The 20,132-nt window shown below is 41.2% G+C and overlaps 1 protein-coding gene across 1 annotated transcript in view; it reads right to left on the reverse strand.

Annotated features, from left to right (window-relative positions):
• Positions 1-18,042, reverse strand: part of LOC147011854 (RNA-binding protein Nova-1-like) — a 99,734-nt gene extending 81,692 nt beyond the window's left edge. The window contains exon 1 of the mRNA XM_085857261.1: positions 17,665-18,042. Coding sequence (XP_085713387.1) covers positions 17,665-17,821 — 157 coding nt within the window. The 5' untranslated portion in view covers positions 17,822-18,042. The remainder of the gene's footprint in view (positions 1-17,664) is intronic.
• Positions 18,043-20,132: the final 2,090 nt, after the last annotated feature.

Here is a 20,132-nt window from a genome sequence, read left to right on the forward strand (position 1 = left end):
ATTATATTGGGCATATCACACACGGTATTAGATTATATTGGGCATTTCACACACGGTATCAGATTATATTGGGCATTTCACACACGGTACCAGATTATATTGGGCATTTCACACACGGTATCAGATTATATTGGGCATATCACACAGGGTATCAGATTATATTGGGCATATCACACACAGGACCAGAATATATTGGGCATTTCACAGAAGGTATCAGATTATATTGGGCATTTCACACACTGCATCAGAATATATTGGGCATATCACACACGGTACCAGAATATATTGGGCATATCACACACAGTTCCAGATTATATTGGGCATATCACACACGGTACCAGATTATATTGGGCATATCACACACGGTACCAGATTATATTGGGCATTTCACACACGGTATCAGATTATATTGGGCATATCACAAACGGTACCAGATTATATTGGGCATTTCACAGAAGGTATCAGATTATATTGGGCATTTCACACACGGTTCCAGATTATATTCGGCATATCACACATGGTACAAGAATATATTGGGCATATCACACACGGTACCAGAATATATTGGGCATTTCACACGGTACCAGAATATATTGGGCATTTCACACACGGTACCAGAATATATTGGGAATATCACACAAGGTACTAGAATATATTGGGCATTTCACACACGGTACCAGAATATATTGGGCATATCACACACGGTACCAGAATATATTGGGCATTTCACACACGGTTTCAGATGACATTGGCCATTTCACACACGTTGTCAGAATATATTGGGCATATAACACATGGTAACAGATATATTGGGCATTTCACACACGGTGTCAGAATATATTGGGCATTTCACACACGGAATCAGATGATATTGGGAATTTCACACACGGAATCAGATGATATTGGGAATTTCACACAGGGTGTCAGAACATATTGGGCATGTCACACAGGGTTTCAGATGACATTGGGCATTTCACACACTGCATCAGATTATATGGGGCATTTCACACAGCGCATCAGATGACATTGGGCATTTCACATACTGCATCAGATTAAATTGGGCATTTCACACATGGTGTCAGAATATATTGGGCATTTCACACACTGTATCAGATTATATTGGGCATTTCACACACGGAATCAGATGACATTGGGCATTTCACATACGGTGTCAGAATATATTGGGCATGTTACACAGGGTTTCAGATGACATTGGGCATTTCACACACTGCATCAGATTATATTGGGCATTTCACACACGGTGTCAGAATATATTGGGCATTTCACACACTGTGTCAGATTATATTGGGCATTTCACACACGGTATCAGATTATATTGGGCATTTCACACACGGTACCAGATTATATTGGGCATTTCACAGAAGGTATCAGATTATATTGGGCATTTCACACACGGTTCCAGATTAAATTCGGCATATCACACATGGTACAAGAATATATTGGGCATATCACACACAGTACCAGAATATATTGGGCATTTCACACGGTACCAGAATATATTGGGCATTTTACACACTGTATCAGATTATATTGGGCATTTCACACACGGTATCAGATTATATTGGGCATATCACACACGGTACCAGATTATATTGGGCATTTCACAGAAGGTATCAGATTATATTGGGCATTTCACACACGGTTCCAGATTAAATTCGGCATATCACACATGGTACAAGAATATATTGGGCATTTCACACACGGTACCAGAATATATTGGGCATTTCACACACGGAATCAGATGACATTGGGCATTTCACATACGGTGTCAGAATATATTGGGCATGTCACACAGGGTTTCAGATGACATTGGGCATTTCACACACTCTATCAGATTATACTGGGCATTTCACACACTGTATCAGATTATATTGGGCATTTCACACACTGTATCAGATTATATTGGGCATTTCACACACGGTATCAGATTATATTGGGCATTTCACACACGGAATCAGATGACATTGGGCATTTCACATACGGTGTCAGAATATATTGGGCATGTCACACATGGTATCAGATGCCATTGGGCATTTCACACACGGAATCATATTATATTGGGAATGTCACACACGGTTTCAGATGACATTGGGCATTTCACACTTGGTGTCAGAAAATAATGGACATATCACACATTGTATCAGATTACCTTGGGCATATCACACACGGTATCAGAATATACTGGGTATTTCACACGGAATCAGATTATTTTTGGCATTTCATATATGGTGTCAGATGACATTGGGCATTTCACACGCGGTATTAGATTATATTGGACATTTCACACACGGTATCACATTGTATTGGGTATTTCACACACAGAATCAGATTATATTGGGCATTTCACACACGGTATTAGATTATATTGGGTATATCACACACGGTATTAGATTATATCGGGCATTTCACACATGGTATTAGATTATATTGGGCATTTCACACATGGTATTAGATTATATTGGGCATATCACACACGGTATTAGATTATATTGGGCATATCACACACGGTATTAGATTATACTGGGCATATCACACATGGTATTAGATTATACTGGGCATATCACACATGGTATTAGATTATATTGGGCATATCACACATGGTATTAGATTATACTGGGCATATCACACATGGTATTAGATTATATTGGGCATATCACACACGGTATTAGATTATATTGGGCATATCACACACGGTATTAGATTACATTGGACATTTCACACACGGTATCACATTGTATTGGGAATTTCACACACAAAATCAGATTATATTGGGCATTTCACACACGGTATTAGATTATATTGGGCATTTCACACATGGTATTAGATTATATTGGGCATTTCACACATGGTATTAGATTATATTGGGCATATCACACACGGTATTAGATTATATTGGGCATATCACACACGGTATTAGATTATATTGGGCATATCACACACGGTATTAGATTATATTGGGCATTTCACACATCGTATTAGATTATATTGGGCATATCACACACGGTATTAGATTATATTGGGCATATCACACACGGTATTAGATTATATTGGGCATATCACACGGTATTAGATTACATTGGACATTTCACACACGGTATCACATTGTATTGGGTATTTCACACACAGAATCAGATTGTATTGGGCATTTCACACACGGTATTAGATTATATTGGGCATTTCACACATGGTATTAGATTATACTGGGCATATCACACATGGTATTAGATTATATTGGGCATATCACACACGGTATTAGATTATATTGGGCATATCACACACGGTATTAGATTACATTGGACATTTCACACACGGTGTCAGATTATATTGGGCATTTCACAGAAGGTATCAGATTATATTGGGCATTTCACACACGGTTCCAGATTAAATTCGGCATATCACACATGGTACAAGAATATATTGGGCATATCACACACAGTACCAGAATATATTGGGCATTTCACACGGTACCAGAATATATTGGGCATTTTACACACTGTATCAGATTATATTGGGCATTTCACACACGGTATCAGATTATATTGGGCATATCACACACGGTACCAGATTATATTGGGCATTTCACAGAAGGTATCAGATTATATTGGGCATTTCACACACGGTTCCAGATTAAATTCGGCATATCACACATGGTACAAGAATATATTGGGCATTTCACACACGGTACCAGAATATATTGGGCATTTCACACACGGAATCAGATGACATTGGGCATTTCACATACGGTGTCAGAATATATTGGGCATGTCACACAGGGTTTCAGATGACATTGGGCATTTCACACACTCTATCAGATTATACTGGGCATTTCACACACTGTATCAGATTATATTGGGCATTTCACACACTGTATCAGATTATATTGGGCATTTCACACACGGTATCAGATTATATTGGGCATTTCACACACGGAATCAGATGACATTGGGCATTTCACATACGGTGTCAGAATATATTGGGCATGTCACACATGGTATCAGATGCCATTGGGCATTTCACACACGGAATCATATTATATTGGGAATGTCACACACGGTTTCAGATGACATTGGGCATTTCACACTTGGTGTCAGAAAATAATGGACATATCACACATTGTATCAGATTACCTTGGGCATATCACACACGGTATCAGAATATACTGGGTATTTCACACGGAATCAGATTATTTTTGGCATTTCATATATGGTGTCAGATGACATTGGGCATTTCACACGCGGTATTAGATTATATTGGACATTTCACACACGGTATCACATTGTATTGGGTATTTCACACACAGAATCAGATTATATTGGGCATTTCACACACGGTATTAGATTATATTGGGTATATCACACACGGTATTAGATTATATCGGGCATTTCACACATGGTATTAGATTATATTGGGCATTTCACACATGGTATTAGATTATATTGGGCATATCACACACGGTATTAGATTATATTGGGCATATCACACACGGTATTAGATTATACTGGGCATATCACACATGGTATTAGATTATACTGGGCATATCACACATGGTATTAGATTATATTGGGCATATCACACATGGTATTAGATTATACTGGGCATATCACACATGGTATTAGATTATATTGGGCATATCACACACGGTATTAGATTATATTGGGCATATCACACACGGTATTAGATTACATTGGACATTTCACACACGGTATCACATTGTATTGGGAATTTCACACACAAAATCAGATTATATTGGGCATTTCACACACGGTATTAGATTATATTGGGCATTTCACACATGGTATTAGATTATATTGGGCATTTCACACATGGTATTAGATTATATTGGGCATATCACACACGGTATTAGATTATATTGGGCATATCACACACGGTATTAGATTATATTGGGCATATCACACACGGTATTAGATTATATTGGGCATATCACACACGGTATTAGATTATATTGGGCATTTCACACATCGTATTAGATTATATTGGGCATATCACACACGGTATTAGATTATATTGGGCATATCACACACGGTATTAGATTATATTGGGCATATCACACGGTATTAGATTACATTGGACATTTCACACACGGTATCACATTGTTTTGGGTATTTCACACACAGAATCAGATTGTATTGGGCATTTCACACACGGTATTAGATTATATTGGGCATTTCACACATGGTATTAGATTATACTGGGCATATCACACATGGTATTAGATTATATTGGGCATATCACACACGGTATTAGATTATATTGGGCATATCACACACGGTATTAGATTACATTGGACATTTCACACACGGTATCACATTGTATTGGGTATTTCACACACAGAATCAGATTATATTAGGCATTTCACACATGGTATTAGATTATATTGGGCATTTCACACATGGTATTAGATTATATTGGGCATTTCACACACGGTATTAGATTATATTGGGCATTTCACACATGGTATTAGATTATATTGGGCATTTCACACACGGTATCACATTGTATTGGGTATTTCACACACAGAATCAGATTATATTGGGCATTTCACACACGGTATTAGATTATATTGGGCATTTCACACACGGTATTAGATTATATTGGGCATTTCACACATGGTATTAGATTATATTGGGCATATCACACACGGTATTAGATTATATTGGGCATATCACACACGGTATTAGATTATATTGGGCATTTCACACACGGTATTAGATTATATTGGGCATATCACACACGGTATTAGATTACATTGGACATTTCACACACGGTATTAGATTATATTGGGCATTTCACACAAGGTATCAGATAATATTTGGCATATCACACAAGGTATCAGATAATATTTGGCATATCACACACAGTATCAGATAATATTGGGCATATCACACACGGTATCAGATTATTTTGGGCATTTCACACACGGTATCAGAATATACTGGGCATTTCACACACGTTATCAGATGATTTTGGCCATTTGATACACGGTGTCAGATTATGTTGGATATTTCACATATGATGTCAGATTATATTGGGCATTTCACGCTCAGTAACAGATTATATTTGGCATTTTATGTGCAGTTTCAGATTATATAGTTGCAGTTCTGTGAAACCATCACTCCCCAAAAGGGTGGTAGGCTCTTGACAGAGGAGTCTGAAGTGAAGGCCCGCTGGGCCGGTTACTTTGAGCGGTTGTACCAGGCTGATCCACCAGCTGTCGAGTTGGACGTCAAGGGTGTTACAATCCCTGTTGCTGACCCTCCAATCAACTGTGGTCCACCTTCCTTTGTGGAAACACGGGCTGCGGTGAACCAGTTGAAACGGGGCAAAGCTCCAGGGATCTGTGGCATCCATGCCGAACTTCTCAAGGCTGGTGGAAATGCTGCACTCGTGTCGTTGCATGCAGTTTTGTGCTCTGCCTGGAACACAGGCATCATCCCAACTGACTGGAAGAGGGGCCTTGTTGTCCCTCTCTGGAAAGGGAAGGGTGATCGCCAAGACTGCAACAACTACCGAGGGGTGACGCTGCTCTCAGTGCCGGGCAAGGTCTTTGCTCGGATAATTATTGATAGGGTTCGCCACCATCTGCTTGAGCACCAGCGTCCAGAGCAGTCAGGCTTTACACCAAAGAGGTCAACGATTGACCGTATCCTTGCACTTCGGGTCCTCACCGAACGCAGACGAGAGTTTCGGCAAGGGCTGCTTGCAGCCTATGTTGATCTCTGTAAAGCGTTCAATTCAGTGAATCGGGATGTCCTCTGGAGGATTCTTGGTCTTCGTGGGGTGCCACCAAAACTGATCGATCTGATGTCTGAACTCTACTCTGGTACTGAGAGCGCTGTCAGATGTGGTGCTACCATGTCTGACTTATTTCCAGTTGTTACTGGAGTTCGTCAGGGATGTGTACTTGCCCCCACACTTTTCAGCACTTGTATGGACTGGATTCTGGAGAGGATGTCGGAGAGATCAAGCTGCGGTGCATCGTTTGGGAATGTCAAGATCTCTGACCTTGATTTCGCAGATGATGCAGTCATCTTTGTGGAGACTTTAGACATCCTTTTGGGGGCCCTCGATGTGCTGAATGAGGAGTCGGAGCCACCGGAATTTTGGGTTTCCTGGGTCAAAACTAAGATCCAAACTTTCATTGACATCTTTGAAGCTGCTGTCCTGTCTGTACCTGTTTGTGGTGAGGATGTTGAGGTCGTGGAGAGATTCACTTTCCTTGGCAGTGATATTCATGTCTCTGCTGGCTGTGAGCCAGACGTTAACAGACATCTGGGTCAGGCCTGGGGAGTTATGGATTCACTGGATCATGGGGTGTGGCGCTGCCGATACCTGTGCGGGAGGACGAAGGCCAGAGTCTGTAGGTCCTTGGTGCTTCCATTCTTGCTCTATGGATGTGAGACTTGGACTCTGACCAGGGATCTGAGATGGTGAGTTAATTCCTTTGGTACCAGGTCTCTGGAGAATCGTTAGCTGTCGCTGGTCGGATTTTGTGTCCAACGAGCGGTTGCTGAGAGAGACTTAAATGAGATTTGTTACCTGCATAGTCCGTGAGCGTCAGCTGCGGCTGTATGGACATGTGGCTCGTTTTCCTGACGCTGATCCTGCTCACCAGATTCTCTCAGCGAGGGAGTCTCATGAGTGGGGGAGGCCAATGAGCCAACCATGTGCCTCGTGGTTGCACCAGGTTGATCAGCATCTCAAGGAGATGGAGATGGGCCTGGCATCTGCCTGGGGGATGGCCAGATGGAGGCCCCTGGAGAACCGGCGGAACGTGGACGCAGCAACGCGCTGCTCTGGCGCATGCTCCGATTCCTGATATGATCACTCCCCAACGCAATGGCAGACAGCATATAGTGGTTCCAAGAGAGTTATTACCTCTGCCACCGAAGGTGAAGGAGGTTATGTTTTCACCCCCTTTCTCTCTGTTTGTGTGTAGGATATTTCAAAATGTTGTGGACAGATCCGGATGAAATTTTGGGAGAAATTGGGAGAAAGGGCGAAACCGATATATAGCATGATATCTCAAAAAGTTGTGGACGGGTTTGGACGAAACTTGGTGGACATGTTGGGTGTGTTGTAAGGACAAGTTGATTCGATTTTGGTGAAGATCCGAATCCGGATCTGGATTCGATAATTATTTAATTTTTAAAGTGATTCTTCATTGATAGGGCCAAAAACAATGTAGTGCTGTAGAGCATGATATTTCAAAAATGTATTGGGCCCCAAATGTTCTCGTGAATCAGGTATTACATGGCGGAGGTATGTGCTCTACTGAGCGCTCTTCTAATTTCATTACCACTCCTTTTAGATTGCCCTTCCCTCATGTCTCGTGGGTTGATGGGACATAATGCGTTGTGAGGGCTTTCAGTCAGATCTTTATTCGCATTCTTTGTTTTTTTATCGCTTTCATTAACCCCCATTGGTCTTCATCTGAAATGGGGGCTTCTGGATTTGGTCTCGATTTTCGTGTCCATGCGTGCGTGCGTGTGTGCTTCCGCAACCATATCTCGGACATGTATGGACCAATTTTATTTGTACCTGGCACAAAGACAACACATGATGTTATACATAATATGCATTTAATTTTGTTTTGCAATGCAATCAAGAATGGCCGACTGGCGGCCATTTAAGTTGTAAAAAAAAAAAAAAACCCCGATGTTGAGCATGTCCTCAACAATTTCTCGGATATGCATTTACCGATGTTGTTCAAACTTGGCACAAAGATAATGAATGATGGCTTACATATGCACCTCATTGTTCTTTCAAGATCAGATGCAAGATGGCCGACTGGTGGCCATTTTGTTCCTTAAATGTGTCCCCAACCATTTCTCAGACATGCATGGTCTGATTTTGGTCAAACTTGGCACAAGTACAGTACATTATGGCACACACATGCACATCACTTTATTTTACGATCTCATCAAAGATGGCTGACTCGTAGACTGGTGGCCATTTTAGCTGTAAATAAATGTGGGCTAGCCATTTAACTCCGCACAGCAAGATTAGTAAAACAACGGGGGCGATGACATTTTATGTCTTTTTTCCTTGTTTTACTTTACACATGACCTTCCCTTCATGCAAGCATACAGGCCATAACAAGCAGATAGCTCATCAGCATATGCCACCAAAACCCATTCAGACCTCGAGCCATTCTGAAACCGACACTCATTTCAGACCTTCACCGTATTCGGATCTCAACGTTACAACATTTCTACAACCATCGCAACACCTTCATAATAATCCACATCATCGGACCACAACCCAAGCTTGCCTACACTCACCAATGATGCCACAATCTCGACCACAACCACCATCACAACCTCGCTGCACTACAATTGCTATGCTACACCACTGCTGTCATTGCTCAGCCACCTTCATCACCAATGGCCACCACCTCCCTCTGGACCGGCATGAGACAAGGGAGCAGCCCATACCCTTATAGATACTTGGTGGTGGACGTTCTAGCATCTAGCTCAGGGCACGGGTGTGCGCTGAGCGCAGTTCGACATCGTGGGGATAGCCCAAGCGTTCCGCTCAACGGCAGCCCCCGTTTGATGTGCAGCGCATGTTCATGGCCGGAGAGCGCTGCGGATGCCATCGCTCCATAATATTCTCAGAGCTCTGTCACGTGATAGAGTTCGGAGCAAATGAGGCCATTTCTGGTGAGAAATCCTCCTCGGGGCAGGGCCAACACAGTGGTTTGAGTCTATGCACCAATGAGGGCACATGGAAACACCCATCACTCCACCTGTTCTGCTCTTGAGCACCGCTCCCACTGGGTAAGTATAAAAGAGAGTTCTCTTCTCTTGCCCACCCCTTCTATTGTCTGGCACCTGCCTCTCTATCGTCTGGCCCGCTCGCTCTTACCTGTCCTACTATCGGCTGGCCGCCCGCTTCTCTCGCATCTGGCCCACCCTTTCTGGTTCCTGGTATCATGGAGCAGTGGAATGGTACGGAGTCCATCCGCGAGCCAGCGACACCAGACCGAGTGACGCTTGACTCCATTATAATTTACACAAACAGACCTCTTACACTCACGGTTAGGACATTCTTTTCTTCCTCCTCATCTGCCAATCACTGCACACCTCATTGCATTTCAACTCCTCAACTCCCACACCATCAACACCTTCAGTTTTCCTCCATCCTCCACCTCCTAAGTGAATGGGTTGCTTTGGTCCGTTGGCCACGCCAGGTACAGAAAGAGGTCGCCAACACCTCAAACTTTCTCTCTCTTTCTTTGCTTTATACTTTCCTTGGGTATGTGTCTGATGGCGACTGTCATGTTAGTGCAGAAAAGATTGTACAAGCATTATATCGAGTTCGCTCTGCACTGTGTCCTCTTGGATATAATACTACTGTTTTTATTTTGCCACACCTCACAAATCCTTGCTTTCCCCTGCTGTACATAATGCTTTGCATGAAAACCTGTTATTGATCCACATGTCTTTCCTCGCCCTCGCTTTATAAATAAATTGTTAATCTATCTATAATTCCAGTAATGTGTGTGTGTGTGTGTGTGTGTGTGTGTGTGTGTGTGTGTGTGTGTGTGTGTGTGTGTGTGTGTGTGTGTGTGTGTGTGTGTGCGTGTGACCGTGTGACCGCTGTTTCTCGACAACCACTGGTCCGATCTAACTGAAACTTGCCAGGTATATTGCGGGGGACCTGAGGATGTGCCTTTTCATGGTTTAATATTAATCGGACAAGCGCTTCCCAAGTTATGGCCATTTATTTACCAATAATGACAAGGCACATTGCTGCGGCCATTTATTTACCAACCAATGACAAGACACGTTGCTGCGTAGGCGTGGCCGATGGGGAAGAGAACCTCAGCCGTGTTCCCCATTTCGGGTTACAACATACGGACTTCCAGATAGTGATGACTTAGTGTATTCTAATAATTTCTCAATTTCTTATGCGCATTTATAGAGAAACACAATGGCCCAATCCAGTCGCCCTTTACGAGAGTGAAGGAACAGACTGTGTGGTTGTTTTCAAGGTTTTTTTTGTTTGTTTGTTTGTTTTTTTTTGCACATACGTTTTTTTTTTTCTCTCTCTTCTCTTCTCTTTTTGTTTTTCCTTGCGATGACATTGCGAAAAGGCAAAATACGTTGGCGCTAATTTAATAATTGGCCATTAAAACTAAATTGCGAATAATCATAACTGCGATATGCGAACTTCCGAACAGTGAGGACTTAGTCCCCGGGCACAACGGATCATACGAAATTTTGTCGTGGTAGACCCATAAAATATTTGTCGTGGCCAGATCTTGCAACATGCCCAAAATCTATTTCGAGTGGTCACAAGGGCTACGATGCATTAAAGATGGTTTGGCGATGGGGACGCGACAGTAAAAAAGGATATGTCGTGGTTATGTCATGGGTGTGTCGCAAGTCAGTAGTGCGACAGTCGTGGGACCATCGTAAGTTGTCGGGCATTGTCAGGGGGCTGTTTTTCACGTGATCAGGTCGTGGTTCACTCGTGGGACGCGCGTGCGACAGTCGTGGGTCACTCGTGGGACGACGACAAGATATTTATAGCACGACAGTCGCAAGACTGTCACAAGACATAGATACCACAAAAAATCGTCGAGCAAAAAAGGTGCATGTCCAATTTTGCCTCACGACGGCAAGTCGATGCCACGATGCTCAAAATTTCGTAGGACTGTCTTGCGACGACCCCCCGATAACCCACGATTTGCCCAAATTTTCTGTCGTGTCGTGGCACAAATGGGTCGTGGTTTCGTTGTGACCAAGCCTTTAACTTTACGTAGGCCAATGCGTGGCCGGCCGACAATGACGTCATGTGCCATGCCTGTTAGGATGGGGATCGATCGGTGCCTCAGTTCCCGTGGCGTAGGAGTGGCAATGGTCAATGGCAGCGAATGTCATGGCAAGCAAAGACAGGGAGGTAAACTTGATTTTAATTAACTCTGTGTGTGTAAGTATCACAGCAGTTGTTACTTCAATGCAAGCGATAATTCGTGGGATGATGTGAACATTCCGGACAGGCACGCGCCATTTCCGGATAGTGATGACTTACTGTATTCTAATAATTTCTCGATTTCTTATGCGCATTTATAGATAAACACAATGCCCCAATCCAGTCGTCGTTTATGAGAGCGAAAGAACGACCTGTGTGGTTTCTTTGAAAGTTTTTTTGTTGTTTTTTTGGGGGGGTTTGCACGTACGGGCACGCGAGAGCGAAGGAATGGCCTGTGTGGTTGTTTCTGGCTCGCGATTTGAAAGTTATTTTTTATTTTTTATGTTATTTTTTGGGTTTGCACATATGGCCACGCACGTACGAACACGCACGTACGGCCACGCACATACGGGCACGCGAGAGCGAAAGAACAGCCTGTGTGGTTGTTGTTTCTGGCTCGCGGTTTGAACGTTTTTTTTTTTTTTTGCAAGTACGGCCACGCACGTACGGGAACGTACTAGTATTATAAATGTACCCAGCTCATCCTGTCTTTTCCTCCATTGGTCCAGCATAGTCCACACACAGGCTAGCTGGTAAGTACTGCCCCACGTAATTTGCTTTTATGAGACGGTGCATACTCACAGCTTCGCTCGACTGCACCTGATACGGTGAGTAATTTGAGTACGCATCAAGGGCACGAGACCGCCCCTCCCCCGCCCCCTTTGGTGCGTCTGTTCAGAGGTAAGGTATCATGCAAAGTAGTGTAACCCTACCAGGATTGGCAGTACCAATCGGCATTCGTGGTTGCTTTGCAATCTGCCGGCGAGTGGAGTTATCTGTGCCCGGCGGCCACAGGATCGGGCGTTCAGGAGGGACCCGAGGGCTTCCCCTCATGGTCAAACTTGAACCCCAGATGTGCAACAACATTGAGCATTTAACATACGGTTTCAGATGATATTGCACATTTCATGTACGGTATCAGATTAAATTGGGAATTTCACATATGGTTTCAGATTATATTCGGCATTTCATGTACGGTTTCAGATTATATTTAGCATTTCATGTACAGTATCAAGTTACATTGGGCATTTCACATACGGCATCAGATTATATTGGGCATTTCATGTACAGTATGAGATTATATTGAGCATTTCATGTACGGTGACAGATTATATTGATTTAGAAACTTTAAAGAATGAATGATACAATTTCAAGCATTTTGTACAAAGTTAATATGAATTTTGATCATTCCATGAATGTTTAATCCTAATTTTGATCATTCCATGAGTTTAATCCTAATTTTTTTTTATCATTACATGAATGTTTGATATGAATTTTTATCATTCCATGAATGTTTAATACTAATTTTTATCATTTCATGAATGTTTAATACGAATTTTTATCATTCCATGAATGATTTTCCTAATTTTTATCATTCCATGAATGTATAACACTAATTTTTATCATTCCATGAATGTTTGATTATAATTTTTATGATTTCATTAATGTTTCGTACTAATTTTCATAATTCCATGAACGTTTAATACGAAGTTTTTTTTTTATCATGCTAAGCATTTTTAATACTAACTCGATGGCCCTTGAACCCGTTAGGTTCCCCTTGTGAGAGCGGTTGATGAAAAAAATCATTTCAAAAAAAAAAAAAAAAGATAGCTCCAACGAACTATACCGCTGAGGTTGTTTGCATTGATCAAATAATCCCGAATAGTACTTGAGTGAATCGGAATTGATTTTTTAATAATTTTTTTCGTTGCCCGATTTTAACGAAACTTGATACAACACACCACAAGAGAATGGTGAGTAATGTGGGCCGAAAATATTTGTGCCATCGTGTACCGTTTTGGCTGTATTTCAGAACATACATACATACATATATACAAGATGAGAGTTTTAGTAATATATAGATTTTTATGATTCAACGTATGCTTATTTGTAATTTTTACCATTGTAAGTATGTTTAATAATAATTCTTATCATTCTACGTATGCTTAATATGAATTTTTACCATTCTGTGTATGTTACATATGAATTTTTTTTTCATTCTCTGTATGTTTAATATGAATCTATGTATAATTCCAGCAATCTGTGTGTGTGTGTGTGTGTGTGTGTGTGTGTGTGTGTGTGTGTGTGTGTGTGTGTGTCTGTCTGTCTGTGACCGCCGTTTCTCGACGACCGCCGGTCCGATCTGATTGAAATTTGCCAGGAATATTGACGGGGCCCCGCAGATGTGCCTTTTCGAGGTTTGATATCAATCGGACAAGCGGTTCCCAAGTTATGGCCATTTTACTGCTTTTTCAGTGTTAAAAAGGTGTATATATGGCAGCTGAAGGTATCGTTCCACCTTCTCACCTTATCATGCCAATTTTTCCCCAAATTATTAATAACCGGATGATCACCGGTCCGATCGAATTGAAACTTGCCAGGAATATTGCCGGAGACCCGCAGATGTGCCTTTTCAAGGTTTGATATCTATCGGACAAGCAGTTCCTAAGTTACGGCCATTTATCTGTCGACCAATGACAAGACACGGTGCTATGACATCACGAATGACGTCACAATTAATGTTTATTTATTTATTTATTTTTGCACGATTGACGGTCCGATCTGATTGAAACTTGCCAGGAATATTGCTGGGGACCCGCGGATGTGCCTTTTCGAGGTTTGATATTAATCGGATGAGCAGTTCCCAAGTTACGGCCATTTATCTCTCGACCAATATCTGTGAGAGAGGGGGACGGGAGAGGGAGGGATGAGAGTGGGGGTGAGAGAGGAGGGGGGAGAGAGGAAGGGCGAGACTAGGGGGGATAGAGGGGGGGCAAGAGAGGGGGGAGAGAGGGGGATGAGAGAGGGGGCGAGAGAGAGGGGGCGTCACAATTCTTCTTCGTTTGATATGACGTCACAATTGACGCTGGGGACCTGAGTGTGTTTCCCCGGTGTTTCCCAAGTTATGGCCATTTATGATACGGTTGGTCGAATCTAATTGAAATAATGCCCCAATACAGTCGTCGTTTACGCACCTATGGGCCCGCCCCTACAGGCCCGTACTAGTTTGTATAATTCTATGAATGTTTAATATGAATTTTTATCATTGTATATATGTCTAATATGAATTTGTATCATTTTATGTATGTTTAACATGAATTTGTATCATTCTATGTTTATTTAATTATAATATTTTAAAATCAATCTGTGTATGTTTAAAATGAATTTTTATCATGCTATGTTTGTTTAATATGAATTTTTTTATCATTCTATGTATGTTTCATCTGAATTTTTATCATTCTATGTATCTTTAATAATATTTTTTATCATTCAATGTATGTCAGATATGAATTATTATCAATCTGTATATGTTCAATATGAATTTGTATCATTCTATGGATGTTTAATATGAAGTTGTATCATCCTACCTATGTTTAATATGAATTTTTAGCATTCTATGTATGTTTAATATGAATTTTTATCATTCTATGTATGTTTAATATGAATTTTTATCATTCTATGTATGTTTAATATGAACTTTTATCATTCTGTGTATGTTTAATATGAATTTTTATCATTCTGTGTATGCTTAATATGAATTTTTATAATTCTATGCATGTTTAATATGAATTTTTATCATTCTATGTATGTTTAATATGAATTTTTATCATTCTATGTATGTTTAATATGAACTTTTATCATTCTGTGTATGTTTAATATGAATTTTTATCATTCTGTGTTTGTTTAATATGAATTTTTATAATTCTATGTATGTTTAATATGAATTTTTATCATTCTATGGTTGTTTAATATGAATTTGTATCATTCTAGGTTTGTTTAATATAAATTTTATTGCCATTCTATATATGTTTAGTACTAATTTTTATCATTCTATATATGTTGAATCAGAATTTTGTTATCATTCTATGTATGTTTAAATATGAACTTTTATCATTCTATGGTTGTTTAATTTGAATTTTTATCATTGTATACATGTTTAGTATGAATTTGTATTATTCTATGTGTGTTTAATATGGATTTGTATCATTTTATGTGTGTATAATATGAATTTTGTTGTCATTCTATATATGTTTAATATGAATGTTTTTTATCATTCTATGTATGTTTAATATGAATTTTTATTATTCTACGGGTGTTTAATTCGAATTTTTATCATTGTATGTATGTTTAATAAGAATTTATATCATACTATGTGTGTTTAATATGAATTTGTATCATTTTATGTATGTTTAATATGAATTTTGTTGTCATTCTATATATGTTTAATATGAATTTTTTTTATCATTCTATGTATGTTTAATATGAATTTTTATTATTCTACGGGTGTTTAATTCGAATTTTTATCATTGTATGTATGTTTAATAAGAATTTATATCATACTATGTGTGTTTAATATGAATTTGTATCATTTTATGTATGTTTAATATGAATTTTGTTGTCCTATGTATGTTTAATATGAATTTTTATCATTCTATGTATGTTTAATCAAAATTTTTCCATCATTCTGTGTATGTTTTATACTAATTTTTATCATTCTGTGTTTGTTTAACACGAAATTTTTTTGTCATTCTATGAATATTTAATACTACCTTTTTTTTGGTCATTTTATGCATATTTACTTCCAATTTAACTTTATCATTCCATGCATTGTTTCCACTAATTTTTTTTATAATTCTTTGAATGTTTATGATTAATCCAAATCATTCTGTGCATGTTTTATAACAATTTGTATCATTCTATGATTGTTTAATACAATTTGTATCATTATATGAATGTTTAATACTAATTTGTATCATTCTATGTATGTTCAATATGAATTTTTATCATTGTATGTATGTTTAATATGAATTTTTATCACCCTATGCATGTTGAACACTAAATTTGATCATTGCATGCAAGTTCAATATTAATTTTGATCATTGTTTGTCCATTTTATTATAATGTTGGTCATTTCATGCAGGAGTAATCACAATTTTGAGCGTCTTGCATAAGGACAGTCACAATTTCGCGCAGTCCATGCATGCAGAATGTACCGATCGTGGGCATCCCATGCACTGCTAGACCTGAGTGATCTCGGGTTTTTACAGCACGAGTTCCATTCATTGATTTCTCGCTTGCGTATCTTTCAGCGAACGGGACTATACCATCGCAGCCAGCACGCAACGTACGTAAAAACCAACACGCAATCAACGTCTCAGACTTTCACACAGCTCGTACTTCGTGCTGAGATGGCCAGTTATCTTAGCGGTTCATTTCTCGGTGATAATACGCCTGTGCGTCAGGGTTTCCCATTGTTCACGCGACGATCTCTGACCATCGATCGAGAAACGTCCATTATAAGCGAACATCTCACGAAGTCGTGAATTTGGGACCATTTGGCTGATAACGCACAAATCCCGAACCGTTAGTTCTGCAGGATCGGATGCTCTTGCTGAAATATTTCATCCCAGGATGTAGCTTATTGTCTTAATAGTCCAAAGTGTATATTCTGCTCCTGGTTTTGTGACCGACCATAGGCGGTCATGACGATGGGGTGAGAGAGAGCGCGGTGCATCATAGATATTCACGAGCTCGTTGCCACGGTGACCAGCGCTCTTTCGCTGCCGCTGTGGCTTCGGTACGAGAGAAAGTCAGGACCGAATCGGGGAATGCCGGATTGTGCGCAGAGCCGCTTTTTCTTACCGCCGCCCGTGTTCGATCTCTTGACGGTTCCAGCATCTATCGGAGCCTCGAATGGCCGCTTTCGGGAGTCTCCTTGCTCGAGGTCCAATCCGGTCTGCGTCCATTGCTGTCCTTGCGCGTGTTGCTGCTGCTGTTGCTGCGCCGCCGCCGAAGCCATAAGGAAACGAAGAGAGTGCGAGTCACCGGCTCGTTCGCCAGCTCGCACGGTTCGCTCACCGTGGTGCGATCACTGGCGCCCCTACTGGAGCTGCCCGGGCTCACGCCCGCTCGGCCACCCTGATGCACCGTGCCCGCCTCACTGCGCACAAAACCTCTTCATTCGCTCCAGGAGCCCTCCCAAGGGGTCGAACCTGCATCAGGCCGTGCGGGCAATACAGGGAATGCGCCCGCTGGGTCGCTCGCTCGAAGCATCCTTGGGCTCCCAGAATGCATTGCTCGTCAAGTGCGAATCCGTACTCAGAGCACGTGTGCAGCAGCTTTTGTCCCACATCAGCGGCTCTTCTTTTTTTTTCCACTATTCTCAGGACCGGAATGAAAACAAATGGATAATAAAACGCTTTGTTCACATTCTATTGTTTCCCACGGCACGGCACGATCACTCTGCCCCCGGGGCAAGCCCAGTGAGCCAACTGCCGCGCCAAAAATTCGACCCTTTTCCACCGGGGGGGGGGGAGGAGAAATCATGGGGGAAGGGTCGTGTAGGGGTTGTTATGTTGGGGAGGGGGAAGGAAAGGGGTTAGGGTCGGGGTGCAGTAGGTACCTGGAATGTTAGGGTCGGGGTTGTGCTTGGCACTGTGAAGGGGGTGGGGGCAGGGGGAAGTGTCCCTTATTCAGGGCCAGCTCGGTATTGGATGCAACGCTGCAGTATATCATTTGCTCCAAGACCATTGACGTCACAGAAACCCCATAACACACTCAGGGCATCAAAGGACAGACCTCTTTAAGTGTACTCTTCAGATATTGTGACAAACGCTTCATGTCATAATGCCACCTTGAGTTCAGAGGTCGTGCCACAAAAGATGTGTAGACCACGTGGTGTGCGGAGGCTGTGCTCCCCAGAACCTGCATGATCCTGATGCTGATTAATTTCTGCATCGATGGCATGATGACATATTATAAGTTGCAAAATAAATAAATAAATAAATTCCTTATACACACCCAACTGCAAATTAATTAATTAATTAATTGATTGATTAATGAAACATTGTGCACTCCATTCTTGCGAAACATCAAATCGCTTGGACAAGAGGGACCCTTTGATTCGGTTTGAAAGTCCCTTCATGGACCCATCCTTCATGGACCCATCTTAAGTCGCTATATGTGGGGTGGGCTACATCAAAGTCCCGAGCAAGCGAAGGTCTTTGGCTGAAACTTCAAACTCAGGCTGCCTTGGCAGGATTCGTACAGGTGTGGGCTTGTTTTAAATGCAATCCACACTTGGTGTGTGTAATCTGTGCGTGAATAAAACGTCATCATCATAAAAAAAATTCACCCATGGATGGATGTGAGGTCGGTCACCACGAGGGGTCGTTCAAAAGGTCTCGCAACGAAACCTCATAACGGTCCAGAAGGTACCAAGGATTCCTCATTAATATCTATATATATATATATATATATATATATATATATATATATATATATATATATATATATATATATATATATTTATATATATATATATATATATATATATATATATATATATATATATATATATATATATACATTAAGTGAGATGGAAACGGAGGTTTTTGGACCATCTCGTGTTGTCCATACGATTTGAACACCCGAAGTGCTATTTACAGTTAAAACAATGTGCGTGAGACAAAAGTTGTGGGTTATGGCCAATTTATTTATTACGTACGCATCGAGGGGAGGAGGGGGTGGGGTGCAAATTTGGGAAAATAAAAATTGAGAAAAAGGGAGAGAGAGAGGAGAGGGAAGGGGGACTGATGGGAGTGGCACACAATGTGGGAAAGGTGAAAAATTCCGTCTATTTGCGTACGGATTACACAGATGGCTCTTTACATCTTCGAGTCACGTGTTCAACGGTCGTGTTTTCACCAAACAGGCCGGCGAAACATGCCACGTGACCTGTGCCGGCGGTGTCAGGTGTTATTTACAGACGGGAAGATTCTTCCCACAAGGTGAGTCATCCGACAATCAGGGTGGTGCCGGGTCTGCAGCAGGACGTCACACCTCCAGCGTGGCTGCATCCGTTCCTGTGTGGACCGGCAGGATCCTATTTAGAGCTGTCCGTGTCGTCTGTTCGATTTCCCACTATAAATTGTCTGTGCAGGAAGGGCAGTGCGTCGTCCGTGCCAAATTAAGCCGGCTGTCCCATGCTCTATCTTACGTTTGCAGAAGCTCACAGCCCGCAGGTACCTCGGGATGAGAGTGAGCCAGCCAGCGTGTGTTGGTTTCCTCACTTCATCAACATCTCCGAGGCAAACAGCTCGTGCTTCCCG

The sequence above is a fragment of the Eptatretus burgeri genome, chromosome 15, assembly GCF_056783735.1.
Source record: "Eptatretus burgeri isolate ZD-2024b chromosome 15, Ebu_testis_v1, whole genome shotgun sequence".
Taxonomy (NCBI): domain Eukaryota; kingdom Metazoa; phylum Chordata; class Myxini; order Myxiniformes; family Myxinidae; genus Eptatretus; species Eptatretus burgeri.